Below are 25,370 nucleotides of genomic sequence, written 5' to 3'. Positions count from 1 at the left end.
AGTTTGTATCATACAACAATAAAACTCATAGAACAAGCGAAGTACTTACAGTAAGTAAATGTACTTTCTTACTTTCGAGCACAGGGTCTGAATGACTTGATGAGTTATTATGCTTTAGTTACAACTGATGATGACAGCTCGAGCCCTAACTCATCAGCAGCTCAAACATGGTGGCCAATGTTGAACGGGTTGAAGGGTAAACATGGCGCTTTAGCATCATTTGTGTTGGGAGGGAGAACGTGAACTCCTGCCCATGCAGCTTTTATCACGTTCTCCCTTCAAACAAAGCACTCCAGGATGGGATTGGAAACATAGACGTAACTACTTGTAATCAGGGTCTGCTACGGTTGTTTTGGTTTGCACCCAAGTGTGAAGGCCGAGCTACAATAGCAACAAAACTGAAGGGACTAGGAACATTTCCAAGTTTTCAAACAGCTGCTGCAAACAAACCAGGTGTGAAAAGGCTGTCATGTACATTCGAATGCACCTTAGTTGGCCGTGTTCTGGCTGTATATACTATGTAGAATCTCAGCATTAAAATGACCTTAAACAACCAGACCTACGTTATATACACTGAACAAAAATATAAATGCAACACTTTTGTTTTTGCTCCCATTTTCATGAGATGAACTCAAAGATCTAAAACATTTTCTATATACACAAAATCACCATTTCTCTCAAATATTGTTCAAATCTGAAAAAATCTTTGATAGTGTGCACTTCTCCTTTGCCGAGATAATCCATCCAACCTCACAGGTGTGGCATATCAAGATGCTGATTAGACAGCATGATTATTGCACAGGTGTGCCTTAGGCTGGCCACAATAAAAGGCCACTCTGAAACGTGCAGATTTGCTTTATTGGGGGGGTCTGGGGGGGTTCAAAAACCCTAGGGTTAAACCCTAACCCTAACATGTCACCCATCTCCTTCGCATAGAGTTGATCAGGTTGTTGATTGTGGCCTGTGGAATGTTAGTCCACTCCTCTTCAATGGCTGTGCGAAGTTGCTGGATATTGGCAGCAACTGGAACACGCTATCGTATACGCCGATCTAGAGCATCCCAAACATGCTCAATTGGTGAAGGGTTAGGGTTAGGGTTAGGGTTAAACTGACTGGTTTTCGGACCCCCCCAGACCCCCCCAATAAAGCAAAATTGCACGTTTCAGAGTGGCCTTTTATTGTGGCCAGCCTAAGGCACACCTTTGCAATAATCATGCCGTCTAATCAGCATCTTGATATGCCACACCTGTGAGGTGGGATGGATTATCTCGGCAAAGGAGAAGTGCACACTATAACCGATTTTTTCAGATTTGTGAACAATATTTGAGAGAAATGGTTATTTTGTGTATATAGAAAATGTTTTAGATCTTTGAGTTCATCTCATGAAAAATGGGAGCAAAAACAAAAGTGTTGCATTTATATTTTTGTTCAGTGTATGTTGTAGGGATGTGTACTTGCATTATCAACAGATGTTTTCAACAGTTTCCAAACCTGAAGAAGAAACAGCTTGAAACAGTGTTTTTTGTTTGTACACACCATGTTTGTTTTGGGTGGAGGAAACATTTGACAATAATTCGGCTCCTGATAAAAACCTCCTGAATGTCTCGATGTGACGTTATCAGAGGATTTGAGGCAGTAATTCCTGTTTGTTACAATTTAAAATTGCGCGGTCAGTTTGTTTTGGAAACCTCTACAATGTATATCTTGTTATTGATGTACACTTAATAAATTCTTATTAGGGGATTCTCACCTCAATGAGTGCAATGACAAGTCCCATGATCCCATGCTTCTTTACAACACCACAAAGTTGTGTCTTTTGTTATTGCTTTGAGTAGGAGAACTATGTTGGCAGAAAATTGGATAATTAGCATTTTAACTTTCCACCTTGTTTTCCCGCCAGACGCTGCACTGTGTCAACCCAGAGAATGAGAACGCCCAAGAGGTGACGGTCAAGTGTCTGAACTGCGACACCATCACTCAGGTCAAGGAGAAGCTGCTCGATGCGGTGTACAAAGGCAGCCCCGACTCACAGAGGCCCAAAGCCTCTGATATGGACCTGGGTAAGAGCCTCAGTACTGTACCTGCAACTGTATGATACACAGCTGTAGTAACTGGCCAAGGTTATGTAACAAATGGTAAGGTTCATTACTTTAAACTTCTGATTCCTCTTCCTGAAGAATGGCGCCAAGGTCGGATGGCCAGAATCATTCTGCAAGATGAAGATGTCACCACTAAAATCGACAATGACTGGAAACGACTCAACACTCTGGCTCACTATCAGGTACAGACGAGCACCAAAAGCAGCCACGAGCCAGAGTTTGAACAGCTAGGCTGGTTCATCCACTGAATATTCCTGTGTGTGTTCTGGTGTTCAGGTTACAGACGGCTCACTGATCGCCCTGGTGCCAAAGCAGAACTCTGCCTATAACATCTCCAACTCCTCCACCTTCACCAAGAGCCTCAGCAGATATGGTGAGACCTCCATTCTCCATTTGACTTGACCCTATTTAAATCATTCTGTCACTGATTCCCATCCCTCCCCCCCAAATCCTCTCACTCCTCCATTTGCTCTTTGGTTATCGTGGCCATGATTGGGCTCCATTCTTTGTGAAAGGCAATCCTTTTTTTATCCATCGCTATCAGCCCAGGCCAAGGCTATTTCAGGGCCGCTTCCAAGCAGCCCGTAAATGACAGGCATTAAAGTAGACACCTCGATACCCAGCTGATGGAGTGTACGAGAGAAAGAGAGAACACCTGGCACTCAGCGATAGTCAGAGGCCCTGCATCAATATGGTAGACTTCACTGGACAATTCAACTATTTAAAAGATAAATGACTCTGATACAAAATGGGGTGTAACACTCAGGCATGCAATGCTGTAATCATTGTTACTGATCTAGACTAGACTAACAGCAACCTGGATTCCTTATAAAAGTACATACCAAATGAAGGTTAGTATGTCCATCTTTTTTATCCATGTGTAATATGAAAAGAATATACCTTCTCGGGTATCATTTGTACCTTTATTGGACACTGTAGCAATACAGGACTGTCTCAGAAAATTAGAATATTGTGATAAAGTTCTTTATTTTCTGTAATGCAATTAAAAAAAGCAAAAACGTCATACATTCTGGATTCATTACAAATCAACTGAAATATTGCAAGCCTTTTATTATTTTAATATTGCTGATTATGGCATACAGCTTAAGAAAACTCAAATATCCTATCTCTAAATATTAGAATATCATGAAAAAGTATACTAGTAGGGTGTTCAACGAATCACTTGAATCGTCTAATTAACTCGAAACACCTGCAAGGGTTTCCTGAGCCTTGAAAAACACTCAGCTTGGTTCAGTAAACTAAATCACAAGTATGGGGAAGACTGCTGATCTGACTGCTGTCCAGAGGACCGTCATTGACACCCTCCATCAGGAGGGTAAGACACAAAAAGAAATTTCTCAAAGAGCAAGCTGTTCACAGAGTGCAGTTTCAAAGCACATCCACAAAAAGTCTGTTGGAAGGGGGAAATGTGGCAGGAAACGCTGCACAACCAAGAGAGATGACCGCAGCCTTAACAGCATTGTGAAGAAGAGTCGCTTCCAGAATTTGGGGGAGCTTCAAAGACAGTGGACTGAAGCTGGAGTCCAGGTATCAAAAGTCACTGTTCACAGACGTGTCCGGGAAATGGGCTACAATAGCCGTATTCCCATGGTCAAGCCACTTCTGAACTCAAGACAACGGAAGAGGCGTCTGACTTGGGCTAAGGAAAAGAAGCACTGGACAGTTGCACAGTGGTCCAAAGTCCTCTTTTCAGACGAAAGCAAGTTTTGTATTTCATTTGGAAGTCAAGGCGCCAGAGTCTGGAGAAAGGCTGGAGAGGAGCAAAATCCAAGTTGCTTGAAATCCAGTGTGAAGTTCCCACAGTCAGCGATGGTTTGGGGAGCCATGTCAGCTGCTGGTGTTGGTCCACTGTGTTTCATCAAGCCCAGAGTAAATGCAGCTGTGTACCAAGAGATTTTAGAGCACTACATGCTTCCGTCTGCTGAAAAGCTCTATGGAGATGAGGAATTCATTTTCCAGCATGATCTGGCACCTGCCCACAGTGCCAAAACCACCAGTAACTGGTGTACTGACCATGGCATTACTGTCCTCGATTGGCCTGCAAATTCCCCTGACCTGAACCCCATAGAGAATATGTGGGGTATTGTGAAGAAGAAGCTGAAAGACACCAGACCCAACAATGCTAATGAGCTAAAGGCCGCTATTGAAGCATCCTGGGCATCCATAACACCTCAGCAATGCCACAGGCTGATTGCCTCCATGCCACGCCGCATTGATGCAGTAATCCGTGCAAAAGGATTCCCAACCAAGTACTGAGTGCATTAATGGACATTTTCAAATGTTTGATTGTGTTTTGCTGTTATAAATCTTTTTTTTTTACTTGGTCTGAGGAACTATTCTAATTTTTTGAGATAGGATTTTTGAGTTTTCTTAAGCTGTATGCCATAATCAGCAATATTAAAATAATAAAAGGCTTGCAATATTTCAGTTGATTTGTAATGAATCCAGAATGTATGACATTTTTGTTTTTTTAATTGCATTACAGAAAATAAAGAACTTTATCACAATATTCTAATTTTCTGAGACAGTCCTGTAGACAGGAAACAGGGGTCGAACATGCGACAAACAGCCCTTCATTTATGCATTAGGCATTCTAACCATTATGCTTCTGAGCACCCCAAAACAGGCACAAGCTTTTTCCGTTGTGGGCCGTGTTTGATGATTATATACTGAAAATAGCAGGAGAGTGAGAGACCGCTCTTTTTCCCCACCAATCCAATTTCTGTATTTAGGCCCTCGAACAATTAGGACCGTAAAATCAGTTCCAGGATGTCATTATTTTCTTAAAACACACTTTTATAATATTTGAGATGAATAACTCCACAGTTAGTTTTTTCCTGCGTTTCTCCTGTATTAACCCTTAACTTGTATACGTGAGGAAACTGAACAGAAACAATAAATAGGCAGACTGGAAACCAAAACAAAAAGCTGAAAGACGCAAAATAATGTAGTTGAATAATAATTATTCACGTGACACTAATGTGCAATGCGGTTTAGTGTAAGTGTATAAATAGTGCTCATAGACATGTATAAGTCTTGACAAACAAGTACCTCAGATTCTATGGTATGCTGTTGAACCTATCTAGTTAGAGGTGACTTGAAATAAATAAGAATTAAAGCATTCTAATAAATGCAACACTGAAAATGATATGTCTTGAAATCAACATGTTTTACCGTCTTACCTTGCTCAAATGCACCGCTGTAGCTATTTTGCTTCACAGCGAATACATCTTTAAAACGATGTGATTGTGGAGGTGTGTGTGTGCTCGTGCATGAATATGTGTGTGTAGGAGTGGGTGTGTTTATGAGCACGGGTAAATGTTGGTCACCAGTGGCCATGATGGGTTTGGAATCAAAGCCACTCAGCATCACGAGAGCAACAGCAGTAGAACCACCCCACTCTGCTATCCCCTGCTCCCCCATTACTCTCCCTTTCACCCCTCTCTCTCCCACTCACCTTTGTGTCCCTCTGTCCATTTAGCTCACCCACCCCCTCTTCTCCTGTCATCTCCGCTCCGTCCTTTCACCACATAGAGAGGCATTGCAACATGCATCAGCAGCTGTGTTTCTTTCATCTTCCCTATCCCCCCTTTCCCACGAGCAACAGCTAGTCAGGAGATTGTCCCGCACCACCACGTCCCAGCTTTCTTTCCCCTCTCCGTGCTAAATGGAACAGTCGCAGATATGCATCTCTTAGCTCCGCTCTAATCAACTTTGACACTCATGCCATGAATAATTAATTAACAGACAGAAAGGAAAAACGAGAGAAGGAGAGGGAGTCACAGTCTGTGAAAGAGAGAGAAAATCATAGAAGAAACACACTCAAGTTTAGGTGATCGACATACAGAATCTGCATGTTTTATTTCTTTATCACCTCACATTTAATTTAGCTAACATGTAATCCAAAGCGACACACATTAAATGCAATCAACCTTCAAGATACAAACTCAAAACAGCAAGGATCCTGCGAGTTTAAAAAAGTGACACCATCTTAAGTGTTACATTAGAAGAATAGCAGGCCCTAAACACTTGCTGGTTTCTGAAACGTTATAAAAAGGCTTTAAAAACAAATCAGCGTATTCCTCCAAATAACTCTGTTTTGTGTTTCCGGCTTTAGAGAGTATGCTGAGGACAGCCAGCAGTCCAGACAGCCTGCGATCCCGAACCCCCATGATCACTCCTGACCTGGAGAGTGGAACCAAATTGTGGCATCTGGTGAAGAACCACGACCACTCGGACCAGAGGGAGGGGGACCGAGGCAGCAAGATGGTGTCTGAGATCTACCTGACCAGGCTGCTAGCTACAAAAGTAAGGAGGAAACTTCACACTTTTTTACAGTCAGGCTGGGAAAAAAACCCTGAAACTGCACTTGAGACCATTGGAGAGCAGTAAAACTCCCCACTGAAACTCCGCCTAATGGAATATTTTCAGCGTTATCAGCTCTTTAAGGCGAAGGGATCCACCTCACATATTTGATGGTCTAGGAAACGACTTTTAAAGAGAGCCTGCAGGTCATTGAGGAGTCTTAAAATGTTTTAAATCACATCAGAATCTAAGGTTCTCATATACCAGGTGAAGGTATATACATATAACATTTACATGAATAAATTCTATTGTCCCAAGCACTATACTGAACACATTAGTTACAATCCTCAGTAGAAACAAAGTTCCACAATAGATCAGGTATCACAATGTTCAATTCAAACTGCTTTAAAGTTGCAGCAGGTGCATTAGGTGACACATCAATCTATAGAAAAGAGCCAATTTCATAAGCCTTGGTACAGTGCTTGACTATCTTCAATTAAATAAATAAAATGTAATAGATTCTTACAGCGGCTTCCTTCTGTACGCAACTATTATAGAGGTTGTTTTTACTTTTTTAAGTTAAAACAAACTGCCTGTTATGGAAACCTTAATGTAGATATCAGAATACTGTACATTTTCGTTGGCAAGCAAAAATGTTGCCCTTGAAAATGATAGCTACCGTCCTCTAGTTAATGCTGTTTCACTCCTAAAGGCCAAAAGAGGCTCAGGTAATTAAAGGTGGGGTATGACATTTATTTCAGAAACACTTTTTGTTATATTCCATGGAATGCTCTTAACATCCCGATAGCAATGAATATATTAAATGCTTTGACAATAAATCCATAAAAAAATGTCATCTGTGGAAGCCGTAGTACTGTAAATAGCACGACCAATCATGGTCGGCCCGGCTAAAATAACTGGATGGCCTACCTGCCTGTCAGCCTTCCATCTGTGCACAAACTTATCTCGTGCCCCTCATTGGTCATGTGCGCGTTCGTGTGTGTTGGAGGAGGGGCTTTGTAAGGAAGTGGCAGATTACCCATTTACCCAAGTAAAAGGTGGTTGCATACGGTATATTGACATTGGAAAAGGACCAAGCACTGATCCTTGACGAACAACAATGGAAAGAGAGTGATGTTTTTTCCTTCCCAGGCTGAACAATCATGGAACAAATTGCAGTTTGAGTACAATTTACACTATTGTAATTATAATGGTTTGGTTTTCCGTAGAACATGTGAGCAGTAGGGGTAACTAACTGGAGCCTGATTTTGCATTGTGGGAAAAGTATCCAAAGCCAGTGAAGCACTTATCAGCTTTGCGACCACAGGTGTTGTTATGGGTGGCGTGGAAGGGTGTATTGTATTGTAGTACACTCTTGATTGATGGTGAAGCTTAATCATGTTTTCGATTTACCAAACCAAATAGTGTAAAACAAAAGGATCCATTGGACACACACACACCCACATTGATAAACAGACTCATCTTGTCCATTTTGGATCCTTGCTACTTTCCTTTTCACCTTCAGTGTCTCTCAATTCAATGGGTGCGTCTCACTTAGGTTATTTTTCATTTCCTCGGTCTCGGTATCACCGGAAGTTGATTTGTCTGCGCCATCTTGAGTAGCGTCCCAGTGGCCTTATTTGTGCCAGAGGGTAGAGGAGCGATAACGGAGGAGCGATAATCGAGGAACTACCAGACTCTGGTGAAATCCTCAGACACTCGCCCCGCCCCCTTACTGTGTATCGCTCACTGATTGGACGATGCAGCGCATGCACTGATCTGGCTGCTGTCAGACGATCAGCTATGTGGCGTCATCACAAACGGACGTCGCTTCACTTGACGCTCCGGAGGAAACAACGTCCTATTGCTCTTAAAACTAATTTCCCTGCTTCTCGTGGTTTCCTTGCGTCTCTCCATGCGTCCCTGGTGGGAGGGACAAAATGCAGGGAAACGACGCAAGTGAGGGACGCAAGGAATCCATTCAACCGAAGTGAAACGCACCTAATGTCTTCATTGTAAGAGGGGGATGGAAATGTAGCAATGGGCAGCATTTACAAGAGAGCACGCTTTTCAATTTCCACTGGTAATCAGAAGAATCAGATTAATAAAAATGTGCTTGTGGTGCAGAGTGCAGGGATGCAGATACAGGAGGCGTCATGAGACAGGTTGTTTGTTGAGGGATTGAAGATTTGGCCGTGTAGGGTTAGAAAAAATAAAAAAGAGGCAAATGCAATTGAGAAGCTCATTTTTTCCATGTCTCTCCTTGTCTGTCTTTCTGTGTCTGTTTGTCTGGGCTTCCCGTCCCGTTATGGAGATCTCAGTTCTTTGATCTGCAACAGAATTCATTCCTGTTCCATTTGGCTATGGCTGACTAAATACATTTCCTCTGTAATAGATTCTGCCAGATGGAAAAGAGTGGGAAACAAATGTGTTGTTAGGGAAATTCGTTTAGCTTTATTTCATTTGATTATGTTGAAGCATTGTCATTGGTGAAAGAGCCTGCGTTCCTGTTTGTGACCCTGTAGAGCTCAGTGGGCAGAGCGAGGCAGTCACACAACCAAAGTTATAGCTGTGATTCCCATTGGGGTCATTCATATTAAATGCACATGCTAATCGCCCATTCAGGTACTGCGATACAAGTGGCTGGAAATGGTTCACTTTATTCTGTCACACTACACAGTGAAACTATAATTATTTGTATTCTTTAACTTCTCTCTGCAATTTCTTAAGATTATTTTATTGTAATTAACAGGAGTATAACAAATCTAAGTGAGCAGTGTTTTTGAGGGTGGCTGGATTATTCACGAGTGCCAACACAAAGGTTCTCTAAACATGAATGACCAATATCAATATATTTAATACAAACTTAACAATAAACCCTTTAAAAACAAAGGTCAAAGTTGCCATAGTAAGGCCAAAACAAAATAAAAAATTAGGTGCTATTTATTATTATTTTTCTTATTAATCTTCTTATTAATTTTATAAATGCAAATATATATTTCAAGTATGTGTTCTATGATGATTTATTTTTTCCTATTTTAATTTAGATATTTTTCGTTTAGGTAAAAAAACTCTCTTGGATTTTAGGCATACAATCGAATGCATTGATAGAAAACACCACTAAACTCCATTCCTATTAAGACTGGTCAAATAATTGAGAGAAAGATTTGAACAGCATGAAAACAAACTACAGTGTAATCTTAATGAACAGTTTTACCTCCTCATTATTAATGTCCCTTGTTTCCTCTCCCTCCTCGTCCCTCCCTTCAGGGCACGCTGCAGAAGTTTGTGGACGACCTGTTTGAGACCATCTTCAGCACGGCACACAGAGGCAGCGCTCTGCCGCTGGCCATCAAGTACATGTTCGACTTCCTGGACGAGCAGGCCGACAAACACTCCATCACAGACTGCGATGTACGGCATACCTGGAAGAGCAACTGGTGAGTGACATTTTGTGTTTGTTTTTTGTCAGCTACAGCAGTACTTTGCCTGAAGGCAGCGGCACCTACTGAGCAAGATACTTACAATATAAACCATCAGAAAAAAGCTTTAATGCACACAAAGTGATGTATTATAGACAACATTAGAAAAAGCAACCGTAGCATTCAGTTACTTCCAATTATGTTTTATTAAAGCATGCAGCATATTTCTAAGTTACATTCAACCATCCATTGTTACTTTCTTTTCTTAAATGTCTCTTCTGTATTGCCTCTCCAGTCTTCCTCTGCGGTTCTGGGTGAACGTCATCAAGAACCCTCAGTTTGTATTCGACATCCACAAGAACAGTATCACGGACGCTTGCCTGTCTGTGGTGGCCCAGACTTTCATGGACTCCTGTTCGACGTCAGAACACAAGCTGGGAAAAGACTCACCTTCAAATAAGCTTCTCTACGCTAAAGACATCCCTAACTACAAGAACTGGGTGGAAAGGTAAGTTAAACACAGTAAGAATAACATTCAGTGCGATATTAAATTGGTTATTATGAGGTGTTTGAAGCCGGGAGGGTTGACTAATGCCTCAACTCCAAAGAGAAGTGAGTTAGAGTGGCGAAAGTTAATTACACTTCCAAACTACTAAGCTACAAATAACTGTGAGATAATGATAACTTAACAGGTTGAACTTTATCTGAAGCTCACATTTGAAGCATTTCACTGGAGGCAGAGTACACAGTTTGATTAAATTAGCGTGAAGAAATCCTGTACTGTAATTACAGCTTGCTCCAGGCCCGTGAATATCAAATAGGGAGTGAAGAAAATGTCTGTAAAACCAGTTCTATCAGTTACATTTTTAACTTAAAAATGTCCCTTTTGACTTCGCCTGTGAAGAAGCAAGAGATGTAAACAGAAAACAAAAATGAATGATGGAATGTTAGCAACGGATTCTTCTTTTCTTGCTGACTGAAAAACGTCCTCTATTTCACCCTTCATATTTTATTCAGGTCCAGGAAGTCTAACTAAACCCTGGATAAGTTATGCACTTGCACGCATGTTTGTTGTTTCTGCTTTATGGGGAAGCATCCAACAGTAGTTTGGGCAATGTAAAGCAGCTCCTGACACAGAATTCATTCATATTGTAAGAAATAATTAAGGAGACAGTATTTTTTCTTATACAGACAGTGCCAAAAACAAAGATTAGCAACCGCTGATGATTCAAAAAAGAGGGATACAATTAAATGATTGTATATTACGTCACCAGTGTGCATTCTCCCTTGTTTTGGTTGCTACAGGAGCTAAAACAGAGCAGACAACTGTCCTGCCAATTCCTCTGTTTATTTCCAGCATCATACTTGAGTGTGCTACAGTAAGCCCTATAAGGCTTGCAGGGAGTGTTTGCAGGCGGTGTGAGATAAGGATTTATAGGTGATGGTTAATTGGGTGCAGTTAAACCTTGTTTCTATTATGCCTCCTAACCCGCACTCAACCCCGCGCTGCCCGCTGCAGTAAACCTTGAGATAGCTGAGATATGGATTCTGCAAAACAGGTCTGGGTTCAGCTCAATATCAGGATATACTCTTAATATACTCTATTGTATTCTGCCCGCCGCAAGTCCAATAGACGTTTTACTCGGAGGATAATGCAAAGCTTGTTGCTGCTCAGACCGCATGGACCTCAATAATGCTCTCAGACATAATAACAAGGTATGATCAGGAAAGAGACGAAGGCTGAATCTTCTCCGTCAGTACACTCCATTACATCTTTTATTATCGACTGATATTTGTTTCGAATGCACAAAAAGAAAAGACAAGGAATTCAACCATACAAATGTGAAAGTGAAAGAGAATAACAACTTTAACAATATAAGATATGTTATTCTACTGATGGTATTGTAAATACACTATAAGTTTTGCAATAGTATATACATTAGATAAATTATATCGATAATGAAAAATAGAACAAATGAAGAGATGATAATGGGATCTCAAATAAACACTAAATAGAGAGCTCCTTATTAAATGATGAGTCTGGTAAAAAAAAAAACATTGTTGCGGCTAATGCATTTATTCACAATATTTTCCAAATATACATATATATATATATATATATATATATATATGTATATTCCAAAAAGTGTAAATGTATAGGAATTAAATGAGATTATCCTATAGTGTAATATGTAAAAATCTTGACTATCATAACTAAACCAGTTTTGCCTGAGGTGTTACTCAAAGCAGACAGTTATTGCCTCGGGCATATATCTCTTTATTTTTCCTTTCTCACAAGGGTAGTCAAATATAAAGCTGGAGTTATGCAAAGTTAAATGAACCTCCCTGACTACAAAGACCTTAAACTAAAAATCCCATATTCTTACACTGACTTGCACTGAAAACATATATGTTTAATCTTAGAAAGTCAGGCATGTATAAAGGGAATTGGGAACAGCATTGGAGGTGGGGCACCATTTATTCCTATGAAAGTTGCTCAGTGGCGCACAAAGTCAAAACAGATCATCAAGGGATCTGGGACCAGACAGCATCTTTATCACAATGTTAGTCAATGAGAAAAGTCTTAATGGGCCCTAATGACATCGGTAACTCAGACAGAAGTTGTAATACCGCCGTTTGGCCACCACAAAACCCTTTCTTCAGCTGTCAGCTCACTTCCTTGGCGTTTATTTGCCGTCCACTCCTCTTGTCCTTGAAAAAGATACTGCAACATCAATTCAACATGAAAAGTGCTCGCCAGCTGCCTCTGTTTGCAAACCAGTAGGTGAAGTTTTGGATGGAATAAAAATGGTTCGGTACATTAAACTCTTTCTGACCTCTCCTCTAGGTATTACTCGGATATCTCCCGCATGCCAGTCATCAGTGATCAGGACATGAGTGCCTACCTGGCAGAGCAGTCCCGCCTGCACGTCAGCCAGTTCAACAGTATGTCGGCGCTGCACGAAATCTACTCCTACATTATCAAATACAAAGACGAGGTGAGCTCCAGTGTGATCAAATGGAATGGAAAATAACGGGGTTAGCTTTCTGTGATCCCCCTTCTACTTGTTTTGACTAATGCCATGAGGTCATTTGAATTCAATTACACTGATAACCAGTCCACATTGGTCAGGGCTGGAAGGAATTATCACCATTAGGGTGCACATTAGGCGATGAGCTTACCACATTATGGAGCTAATGGAGCTTCATTAGATGGGACTTGCATGCACAGTCCGATAGCTGCTGCTGGTTGATTACAACTAGACGTTTGGGTTCAAAATCAGGATTGTGTGTGCAGTGTTCATCTGTAAATGGAATAGTTTGTCATTTTGAGGTGTACGCTCATTTGCTTTTTTTTAAAAAGATTTTGACCAGAAGATTGATACGAATTTGATCATAGCTGTCTTGTTAAACAAACAAAATAAAACAAATGTTCTGGTTTTAATTTTCTTAGCTGGACAAATTTACTTCCTGAAATTTCCGCCGGGCTCTCCCAGTGTTAATAAGGTCAACAAAAACAATGACTAAATTGTTTCCTCCAAAAACTTTTTTGACATCTAAGACTAGACAATGTCGAGAAGGTGAAGGTGTAATGATAGAGTAACTGTGATTGCATCAACATGCAATATTGTTGACAAATAAAGACTGAAATGTAGTTTGAATAATAAAAACTTTATCAAAATGTCTCTTTTTTTGTTGACAAAAACATATTGGTTGTACAGTATTAAAGTATACCCAGATTCATTTAAATAAAACAGGATGCCCTTAACTAAATTTGATTAAAAAGAACTGAAAAGGACATTTGACATAAGAATAAATAACAAAACAAATGTACCATCCATCAATGGTTTATTTACAACTTCACATCATCGACAAGAGAAGACTGATAAGTACACACATATATAAAGGTGACCATGCCTTTGTTTTGACGGCAAATTATAAAAAAACACTGATAATCAAAGACGTGTTCCGTTGGACCAAAGATGTGATCGACAGACCACTGTATCAAAAACAGATGTCGGATTACTCTGACCAATTCCTCTCCTCATGCATGCATCTAGCCCAGGGGTCTGCAACCTTTTTGACCAAAAGAGCCATTTTGCCCCCTTTTCCACCAATTTTTTTTGTCTGGAGCCGCAACACATATTTGATGGCTTGATTGCTTATAACATTGTATATATTGTTATATCATAGACAAAAACTACAGTTTTTTTGCATTTATTATTTATTACATTATAGAAAACTGTTTACCTCTAATAATAAACAAAGAACTCTTATAAGGATAATACAAAAATACACAGGCCTACTTTAAAATAAATCAACACAGCACTTGGCCTGCAAGAAAAGGCGCTTGTGCGGGACCGTAGCAGGATATGACGCATAGTTTAGTTGACCTAATTAAAACCGTTTCTTTTTTTTTTTTCATGTGTCACAGTATCACCTCAAAATACAAGATAAAAATAGTACTACAAATATTTTTATTTTATTTCCTTCTTATTTTGGCTCTTATCCTTCCTCCTTTCCATCGCTTTACATTCTGAAACCGTAATTCACCGCCTTTAATATCCCACCCTCAACTTCTACCCTCTTCCTGTTCCCTATAGGCAAATCTATTCCCACATGAACCTTTGCTTTCCTCAACTTTATCGTGCTTTTATTTAGCGAAAGATAGGTTCCCTCAGCCACTACCCCCCCCCCCCCCGCCTTCCTCCTGCCCATCCCTCAATAGCAACAGTATTACAGTTGTTATGCTGGCTGCTTGCAGCTGGCTCCATTCAAACCAACTGCTCCCCTTCATTAAAGCCTATTATCCAGATGTAGGCAGCTGCACGGTCTCCATCGCCTCTACCACATGCCCTGACCTAACACACATAAACACACACACACACACACACACACACACACACACACACACACACACACACACACACACACACACACACACACACACACACACACACACACACACAGGCATAAATATATACAAGCATGCCTAACAACTCACATACACACATTTACCAGAATGTCGCACACATAAGTACAGTATTTCTTTCAAACACTGCAACAGCTCCTCCCGCCATTGTTTATGTCATACTTAATAAGATGCCAAAACACTCCTGTACACACTCCCATTAACATGCCATTATAGAAATCCCGCTGGCCCTCACACCTGCCCCCCCGCCAACCTTGTCCATGTTGTCAGCATCAGTTTGAAATGCAATCACTTACAGAGAAACTGAAATAAGCAGCAGAGCGCAGAAAAGCTGGTGGATCTAAGCAACAACACATGTTGGGTTAAGAAGCTCCATGCTATATGAATGAAATAAGGGATAAAATAAATATCTCTCCCACAAAATAATCATTTGTATAACAAATACTCACCCTGTGCTTTGACGGCGAAAGAACAATCCATAGACTGAGAAGGTCCTAGATGAATTCAAGTCTGCCGCTTTAACCACTGAAAAATATACTGAACGATCAGTTCACTAATTCTCACAAGACTAAGGCTGCACTCACATTATACGCGATTGGCATTTTTCTCAACGCATGGTAGTCTTGCGGTGAAAACATCCTGTTAGTTTCATTTGTACCGTTACCTCGCCTGCTAGCTAGCGCCGCTAATTACAGCTGTCATCTGATTGATTTAATGTCGAAAGGTCGGTGGTGAACAAGGTCAATGTTGACATAAATTGAACTTTGAGAGGTGCCCTCAGGAAGAATTTCGAGCAGTACACAGCTACGAGGATAGCGCTTCCGCCAAGTTGGCGGCACCGCTTTTTAAAAAAAACACAACGACAACATCAGTGCAAAGCCATTTTCTGCGTATATAGATGTCTTCTTAGTTTTTGTACCTTTTTTTTTTGGAAGCAATTAAATTAACTGGTGAAATGATAAAGTAAATAAGTAACTCATGAAATAAAGTAATAAAGTAATAAAGTAATTGATGTTTAAAAATATACCTTATAGTATTTCTTTATTGTTTGAGGATTTAATGTAATTCAATCCATATTTGTGTCCAGATCCTGTCGGAGTTACAAAAGGACGAGCAGTCGCGCAGACAGCGGCTACGCGGCAAGCTGGAACAGGTCATTGACACCATGGCGCTGGCTAGCTGAGGACCGGCCAATAGCATGCCTCGGCTAGGGGAGAACTGGCCTACCAACACGCCTTCCCTTACAACCTTGTGACATTTTTTAAACCTCTACATTTGAAGTCTGTCGTCATCACGCTCACAAACAACGACAGCAGGAAAAGACTGCATGGACGCCAGCAGCAGCACACTGGAGAGACAGCAGAATTGGGAACTAAGGGTTGCCTTTTTTTTTTTTTCTGAGCCTCGAACAACCAAATCAAGCGCACCCGCAGTGGATATGGACCTCAGCTCAGGAGAGCGCTTATTTTCATCATGGCCCCCATCACATTTAGAGTCCTACGGGTGCAGCAATTGGGCACTTTGGACCCAATCGGGACCGGAACAGGCACATTGGTGACCAAAAACTCAACGAGCTGGATATAAAACAAAAAAGCTATGGGAAAGCCAGTAGCTCTCCACAGCTTAAAGCTACGGTTCAGACTGAGAACCAATCAAAATCCAGGATATATAAAGCTGCCGCGACTGCAGAGCAACCAGAAAGAATTACTTTTCAGGGAAACTTCCTCCAGTACGGACTCTCCAACCCTCTATCCACAGGAGATCCACTGAAGTCTAACAAAGAACATTTTCAGTTTCATAACTCTGCATTTGATCCCCCCCCCAACTGCCTATTCTCCCCAGTGCTGTGCCACTTGTGTTACTGCTGAATTTGCACAACAAAGCTAAATCAAAAGAGAGAAGAGGATATATATATATATATATATAGATATATATAGATATATAAATACAAAACATTTTGTTGAAGAAAAAAAAATGTTTTCCATTTTAATGTACGGTACAAAAGATTGAGAAGAAGATTTGATATTTCCAAGAAAAAACATTATGAAAACAAGAGGAAAAAGTCGTCCTGTGCCATGTTTTACTTTGAATGTCGTTTAGTGCAAAGAGACTTCTTTTTCGTTAGATGAAATGTGCTATGATGAAAAATGTTGTCATGCTTTGTGACTGACAGTGAGAGTTTAAAAATAGGTAAATGGCAAAAATATATATATTACAGACAGTTTCTATATTTCATGAGGTCCTGGGACCTTTGTGAGCTACGTTCTTGGCTCTTAAGGTAGTAAAAATAAAATTGGTGTACGTGAGCCGACCGCCCTTCAGTGCTTTGTGCTTGTTTTAGAGAAACCAAATACACCACGGCCTGGTTTAGCTGATTGAAATTACAGTAAAGTCATTTTGTGGAAGCAAGGAACAACTTTAGAGGCACCAGGTGGTCATATGAACAGTTGAATCCAGCTTCTTCATCTTGTCGGCTTCTCTTGTCTGAAAATGTGTGCACGCCGAAAACGAAGGTCTGCAGAAGAAGGTGAACCAGTATTGTCTCATATCTGACTTGTTTTCTGGTAAAAACGGTAAAGCTCAAGGTTCCACTTTTGAAATGTGAATGTGGTTTACGAATTGTAGATTGATTTTTTTAAGTGTGTTTGTACCAGTTGAAGGCCTTTCTTTATTTTCTTTTTCGTTGTTTCATAAGGATAAAAAAAGCAGCGTTTCTTTCCAATGGGTCCACATTTCCTTGCAGTGCTTCAAAAAACATTCATAAACAAGACATAGGAATAACCAGTTTACGACTCCTGTACTTATCCCTGAATGTTTGGTTTAAAAGAACAAATAGCCAAAAAAGTGACAAAAACGTAGGATCAAATGCAGCACAACACGATTTTCAAGGAAACTGTTACAGGTGCCTCAAAATCATTTTCCTTTCCTTCCTCTTCTCAGTGCTTCCCTCTGATTGTGTTCCCCCATGTGAGACAGTGGAAAGTCTTTAATCAGCTGATACCAGACTCCTCTGTTTCAGTCCAGATCAGATAGAAAAGAGCTCTGCAGGTGCATCAGGAGCCTTGCTGAAAAATGTCAGTTGTTTCTGACATAGAAATTGTGACTGCAGTGAATCAAAAGAAAACTCCCAGCTTTCAAGCACTTGATATATCGGTTTTCACTAAAGACCTGCTCACTTCCTGTTTTGTCATTTCCCAGTGCTATCGCATCCAACTAGCATATATTGGATTATTTGCTAATTTCAAGATAGTAAAGAAATATAGTGTTCTCTGATGGTACATTCACATACTCAAGGAATAATTGTAAACTTAAAAAGCCAAACAGTTGTTTAAAAGTAGTTGATAAGTTATATTCAAAATAATACATATTTTTGTTTTTTCAAGTGACATTAACCGCAGAAGAAGCTAGCAGTTCTTTAGCAAATTTTAAAGCCATCTCCTTCTTTGTTTTTTCCTTTTTTTGTCGGGGTGTACTCACCAGAGTACTTACCAGACCTGTACCGAACCTCACACATTGCTGCTGTCGGATGCAAACTCTCGAGTTTAAAAGTCAATCATTTCCCTATAGATTTAAAATGATTATATAACCCTTTAAAAATCCAGATCTTTAGGTATTAGCCTCTAGTTCTCTTCAACGTGGTGTTTTTTGATCTGACAGCAAATATGTGTCTGGACCGAAAGAAATGTACTGTATGTGCTCCAATACTTGAACTACTGATCTACACAGGGTAAAACAACATACAGACCAAAGCTTTATCCATTCAAATCAGGAGAACATCTCAATGACAAGAGATTATTTTTGATCCACCTGCTATTCAGTTCTTCCACTAATTGATTTTATCACTCAGCTATAGACATTTAAATACCACTCTTTGACGTTATTAAGTGTCTTTATGCTTGATGAATGGTGAAATTGAGGTGATGTTACTTCCATGTACAACTCATTAACTGTTCAATTTGTATGAATGACATGGACCTCTGTTTTGATGTTTCACTGCATATCACTGGCTCAATTTTTCTTGTGATGGAGATTTGTGACAATGATTTTAGTGATGTGCAAACAGTAATGAGGCTTAGTTAGTTAAGTAATGTGAAAAAAAAAGTTCAGCAAGGCGCGATAGGAGGCCCATTTGGTCTCTGGTGCCTTTGTTTCTTAGTTTTGCTTCTTTCTTTTCTGCTTCAACACTTGTTGGGGTAAAAGATAAAAAGACTTAGCCATGACAGAGGAAGCGCTTTGAAGGCCATGGTACTGCTTCATTTTAAATTCCGTTGCATCTGTGGCATTCGACTTCTACACAGAAAGAGACAGTGGTGGAGGAGGGAGGAGGGAGGAGGGTGGTGGAGGAAAAGGCTCTCTCGATGATTGGCGAACACAGAACTGTTCACTGTGCCTTGTCTGGCTCTTCCCATACTGAAAAACATGTATTTTTTTAAGAGTGTTAGATATTAGTGCAATATTTTTGTGAAATGTGCTCATTTACTTTCTTTCCGAGACTGAGATGAGAAGTAATCCAATGTCAGGACAAGATTAGCCTAGATTAGTGTGCAAAACTAAAGAGCTAACCTGGTTTTGTCCATATATTCAAAAATATGCAATCTTAAATGCTGTCTAAGCAAACCCATTTATTTACCCTTTAGAATACATGATGTCAAATGTTATGTATAAAGTGACATGAAACTGTTTTGCGCACAGTGACTAGTCGAGAAAAATTGTGTTAATATTATTATTATTATTAATAATTAATTATTATAACAAAATGTGTGTCACTTTACTTGAAACCCTCCCTGCTTTAGCCCTTATGCAAGGCTAACTACAACCTGACATTCACTTAACAGGGCTTAACATGCAGAGAAAAGATAGATTGAGGGCTACCATTATCCGGGCGCCGTAATAATGGCAGCCCACTGCTCCTAACACTAGGATGGGTCAAATGCAGAGAAACCGTTTTGTTACATAGTACCTGTACTACGTAATGACAATAGGTTGAATCTAATCTAATATAATTATCATCTTATTCTTGAAGAAAAAGTGGACTAGAAAGATGTAGCTAAATAGAGTGCATACCTCCATGGCCAAGGGTATATTTAATTGCTGGGAAGTCTATCTTTAGACAGAAAACAAAAAATGGATGGTTCAAAGAAAATGTGTTGTAGGCTATGTTAATGCTCAGAGCAACAACACTTATTTCTTACCAAGTGGAGAAGATTAATACCAAGAGTCATATCTGTCCGTTAACTGTATGCTAGAGCCAGGATGTAGTTAGCTAGCTTAGCATAACGACTGGAAACAGTGAAAAAGAGCTAGCTTATTTATGTTGGAAGGTTAAGAAAAGTGTACCACGTGCACTGCTTAGCTAGCTTGTAGACACACTTTAGCTGGGTGTTTTTACTTTAAGAAAGACCTGGCCTTGTTTTTTTCCCCCTGCATCTAGTTCTACTGCAAAGCTAAGCTAATCTTAGCGTAGCTATAACTTACAATTTAGCATACAGATATGACAGTAGTTTTACCATCTTACTCTCAGCAAGAAAGTTAGTAGGAGTTTTTTTTTAAAACGTTAAACTTTTCTTTAGATTAAAAATTAATAATACATCAGGGAACCAACAAAAATGTTTGGTTTATTCCGAAAGCCATGTCTAAATATATTCTGACGTGTGTGTGAAATGTACTTGTTTTTCAGTATGTGCTGCACCTTCCAACATGGTGCCTCCTCAGACCCATGTAAACACCCCAACGCACAACTTTAATACTCAATGTGCCATTTATGATCCTCCACAACAGCAACATTCAGTTTCTCATCCCTCCAGTTCTCCCCGGCTGCCTCACCTACTGAGTTCATTTTAATTTAAGTACATTTCAGAGAAGAAGCATAGGACGGGAAAAAAAATCACCCACAAATTAAAGAAGAGAGTTAGAAAAAAAAATACCTTAAAGAGTTTTAATACTTTATGAATTCTGATACCTTTTTAAGAGTTTCAGATTTGAAGCTGCTGTGACAGGTTTTGGCTGTTTCACGCCTGTGTACATATCCTGCTCTTTCCTATTTTGCAGATTTATTACTTGTAAATAGACACGCATCAAGGAGAGATTAAACATGTTTTTTGCTAAATCTGTCTCGTCTGATGTTTTTATTCCCATTTCCCATCCCTATACATACCCTGTGGATTTGAAAGTTGTAGCAAGAGAACTTTAGAACGATCAAAAGCAGTCCATGTGAGGCTTAAATATCATTGTACTTTATTCATTCCTGTAAAACTGCTTCTGTTTGATTTCCCTTCTTCTAACCAGTGAAGTTGATGTGGACATTGACAAAGAAAAGAAAGAAAAAGAAAATAAAACCCTACTTTTCAGACTGAACTGTCAGAAATGTCTTCATGAAGCGAGACAGGTAGACGCAAAGCTCAGTCTCAAGAGTACAATCACTCATCCGTATCCACTGAATTCCTGATCCATGTCAAAAGACTGAAATTGTCCCAGTGAGTGCCAGACGAGCGAATCCTAAATCACAGTCAGGTATGAGTGCTACGTAGCAGTAATGAAGGCAGTGTGATAGAAAATGTGCTTCAGACTGAACCTGTTCCATTTTGTGATGTATTTCGAAAGGTTTAGGAAAATAAAGCAAGATGGAAGAGGGTTGATGATAAAAAAATAAATAAAAGATGTTGGTATATTACCCTGTAGTCTACTTTTGTGGAATGTCTAAAATCAGATTTAATTGCAATTCCATAACTCAATTTTCATAGCTACACGCATTGACTTATTTGTCACATAACATCCCAATGTTATTTTAACCAAAACCCTTATCTTTTCCAAGAAAGAAATGTGATGCCTTAATCTAACCAAGTAGGCTAGTTAAAAAAATTATCTTCGCATGAAACAAGAAATGTATACATGTTGATAAGAGTAGGAGTGCGCCTGAAATTCACTCGTCATATCTTTGAAAAATATATGACATTTTAAATGAAGATACGTTTCCGCCCAGATGCAAAAAATATTGTTAAGTGATTAACTATCTATTGTGGGTTCAGACCATCTTCAGTTATTGTGATTTATATTAAAGAGGCCCTATTGTACTTTTTGGGGGTTTCCCAGTTTGGGTAGTGTGCCATATACAGTAGGTTTCTTGGCATGTATATGGTCTGCAAAGGCTAAAATCCTAAAGTTCCCTCCGAAGGAACTTTTCTCTCACAAAAAAGAGGTGTTGCAGCACAGGCAGTATACGAAAAATAAAGCACTTGTTTGAACAATAAAGCATGTAAACAGTAGAGGCACAAAATACAAATATGGATCTGAACATTTGCATAACACAACATTCCATTTTTCCTACCAAGAGTAAATGATATCAAAGTAGATCAAGTCCCGATATCTCCCCGGGTCTCTCAGCCTGTCCATCGCTAGTTAGAAAATGTTCAATTTAAATGTGTCAAACCCTCCCCTCGGGAACAAGGCGATTTGACAGGCAACCCATCAGTCAAATTAAAAAGCCCATTACAAAAACATAAAGAGGAAAGATTCAGACCTCCTGAGAGGATGTGTCCTGGATATCACAGACACAGCGTCTATGTTCGGAAGGGGATTGACCCCCCTTTATCCTCCTAAGTGCCATTTCTGTTCTACCTGTTGGGCCATTTCAGACTAATTCTTATTTCAGCCCCTGCATGGTGACTTTGCATTTGAAATGTTTCTCTTATCTCTTTGTTTCCTTCTTCTCTTTCCTATCTCTGAGCTTTTTCCCTCTCTATACCTACTGTGCTACTTCAAAGAAACATTGAGTAAGTTTCCGCTTGAGTTTCTCTCCCACCCCTTTTCTTCTCTCCATCCTCTCCTTTAATTTGCCTCTTGCATATTACCCAGATTCCCTGTTGTATCACTTGTCACAGTAGGTACTAGTAGAGCACAGCAGTGGTTAGATAAAGCTACGGGTTGCACACATCTCTCACAGCAGACACCCCCTCCCATCGCATGCAGCCCATATGTCTGACTTCATGTTCAAATATCTCAGGGCATCAGATTACCATGTTTGAATTGTGCTTGTTGTGAAGAATAACTTTTGTATTGTCCTCTTCTCCCTCTCTGTTTTTGCGCCCTGAGGCTTCTCTGGCAATTCAATCACGCCCGACCACTCTCAACACAAACACTCGGCCGTCCTCTAAAATGCCTCGACACAGAATAAACGATAAAGTCACATTGGCTTTGGCCCCACACCGCCGACTCTCAGCTGGAGATTAAGCTGCGATAAGACTCCTCTGTTTCTCCAGAGGGGAGAAGAGCATTACAGATGGGCGAGAGGAAAGAAAAGATAAGAGTAAAAGCAACAAGAGGTAAAAGAGGGAGCATAAATGTATGAAGGTAAAGCAGGATAGAAGCTGGTGTCCCTGGGAGGAGGTAGCAGGTTAATTATGCGTCATTCTGTCTTTACGAAGCCACAGTAGATGAGGACCAGCAGGGGAAATAAGAAGAGTCAGAATCAGGGCAGCAGACAGTCACGTTCGCTCCGACTGTTTCTTCTCCGTCAAATTAATTTTAATGCACAGCTAAATTGGGACTGTGTGGGTGCATGTCTGGATGTGCTGGAGAATTAACAAAATGTAAGCGAGCTTGAATGCATTTAAGTAATCACTGATTCCAAAGGCAAAATGTTACTCAACCTACAGACTGTTCATTATGACATTAGCTCCTTTGTCTGACAACTCTGTTAAGTAAATAAGAAAGTGTGTTTATATATTCCTGATGTGTTTGAAAGAAAGGAAAGGAAAGAGTCTTAGTGGGAAATTAGAATTTAACAAAATCCAAAGATGAAATCCTTTAATGTTCCAAGACTCCTCTAAATAGCTAATTCCACCAAGGAAGTTGTGCTTTTGTTGAATTTGTTTGTTGGTTGTTCTCTTTGTTTATCTGTTAGCAGGATTATGGAACTACTGGCCCGATTTATTGTGACTTGTTTCAAAGGTGTAGCATAGTTAAAGGAAAAACGCAAATTGGTTGGTTCAAAATTTACATTTTCATTGCAAACATTTTTTATTATAAAGGAAAGGAAAATCTAAAACCGAAAAAGCCAACATTAACTGTAAAGGGGACGTGAACTCCTAACCACCTCCTCTTTCTTACTTTCAGTCTTATATGTTGCAGAATTGTCCACGGAATGTTGTAACACTGTCCTGGATTGATGCATCTTACATTTATCCCCAATTTCACACTTGTATATTAAATCAGCAGTGAATCACTTGAAATAATCTGTAGGGGTGTCCAATGAGAACAGACAAAAGACATTATCCACTTTTTTCGCTCTTGCTGGCGCCGTAGCTCTGGGGAGAAATACCTGTCAGTGGGTGTTTCTCAATGTCGAGTAAAGCTGCTCCAGAGCCACTATTTCAAGCATACTACGTCATCGAGTGCCGCCGAAGGACTGTTCCAATGTCCAGCATACTCGGAATTCTACCGAGCCCGGTGTAATTCGTTTGGAGATATTTCGAGGCTGCACATGTGTAGACTCCACGGTTTTAAAATTCCCACAATGCTTTGCGCACGGACCAATTTCCCCAAATGTGGTGGAAAATGTAAGGCGGGGCCTCTCATATGAAGCACACCTGCACACTTGCTAGCCTGTTCCACTCTTTGTTTCCGAATGCCAGGAAGTATTCTTGCCTCGCTTCTGAAGCAAGTGACTCGGAAGACATGTGCTACCAAGCAAGCGTACTCTACATTGAGAAACACCCAGTATGTTGGTCAGTCCACCATATAAATATTGCATCAACTGTGAGATGGATTGCCATGAAATGTTGTATAAATGTCCATGGTGCCCAGAGGACACATTGTAATGACTTTGGTGATCTAATGACTTTTCATTTTAAGGTTGACACAAGTTGAGTGACATTGAGTTACATTTCTCAACAACTCTTCAATTGCCAGGAAATTTGGCACAGACATTGATATTCCCCTCAGGAGGAATTGTAATAACTTTGTTGATCCCGTGAACTTCTCATCTGGTCAAAGGTTTAACTTTTCCAATGACTTGGTTTATGACAATATACCTGCATGACATTCCCTTCAGCCTCTGCTGTACTTTGTGCGAAGTTCACGAAGCACGTGTTAGTGTAGCACCCTCAACCATGCTATAATTCATGTGTATTACATTCTTTCCTGATTTTTAAACAAAATCCCTAAAAGAATATGTTTTTTTATAACATTGTATTGACAGCATGTATGTATAGGCTGATATTCATACCAAAATAGGCTATTTTTGGTAATTTAATTGGTGCAAAATAAGTAATTATATGTGAAATCAGACATCCTGAGCATACATAGCCTGATCGGACCATGAGATTGGCTCTCCAAAATATGCCACATAGATCGAAGTATCGAAAAGGGCTACTTTCTTGTAGGTTGGATATGAGACTAAATGTAGTTCTTAGAAATATGTTTGGCATATCATTTTTGGGTAATTACAATCAGAACCTTATTATAACCTCCTCCTTAAAGGTGGGGTAGGTAAGTTTGAGAAACCGGCTCGAGATACACTTTTTGTTATATTCCATGGAATGCTCTTAACATCCCGATAGCAATGAATATCTTAAGTGCTTTGAGAAAAAATCC

General features: G+C 39.9%; 1 protein-coding gene across 1 annotated transcript; it reads left to right on the top strand.

Moving 5' to 3' along the window:
* Nucleotides 1-1,900: 1,900 nt before the first annotated feature.
* On the top strand, nucleotides 1,901-20,886 carry LOC307027840 (plexin-A1-like; the record flags this gene model as incomplete). Its single annotated transcript, XM_079696189.1, has 8 exons — nucleotides 1,901-2,060; nucleotides 2,178-2,281; nucleotides 2,376-2,472; nucleotides 6,238-6,428; nucleotides 9,696-9,865; nucleotides 10,143-10,355; nucleotides 12,696-12,846; nucleotides 15,868-20,886. Coding segments are annotated over 8 exons (1,182 nt in total), but the record flags the coding sequence as incomplete, so codon positions are not given.
* Between the last annotated feature and the right edge of the window lie 4,484 nt (nucleotides 20,887-25,370).

Source organism: Notothenia rossii, assembly GCF_949606895.1.
Source record: "Notothenia rossii genome assembly, contig: scaffold_462, whole genome shotgun sequence".
Classification (NCBI taxonomy): Eukaryota; Metazoa; Chordata; class Actinopteri; order Perciformes; family Nototheniidae; genus Notothenia; species Notothenia rossii.
Note: the sequence above shows the minus strand (reverse complement) of the source record. Positions and strands in the feature narration are given on the sequence as shown.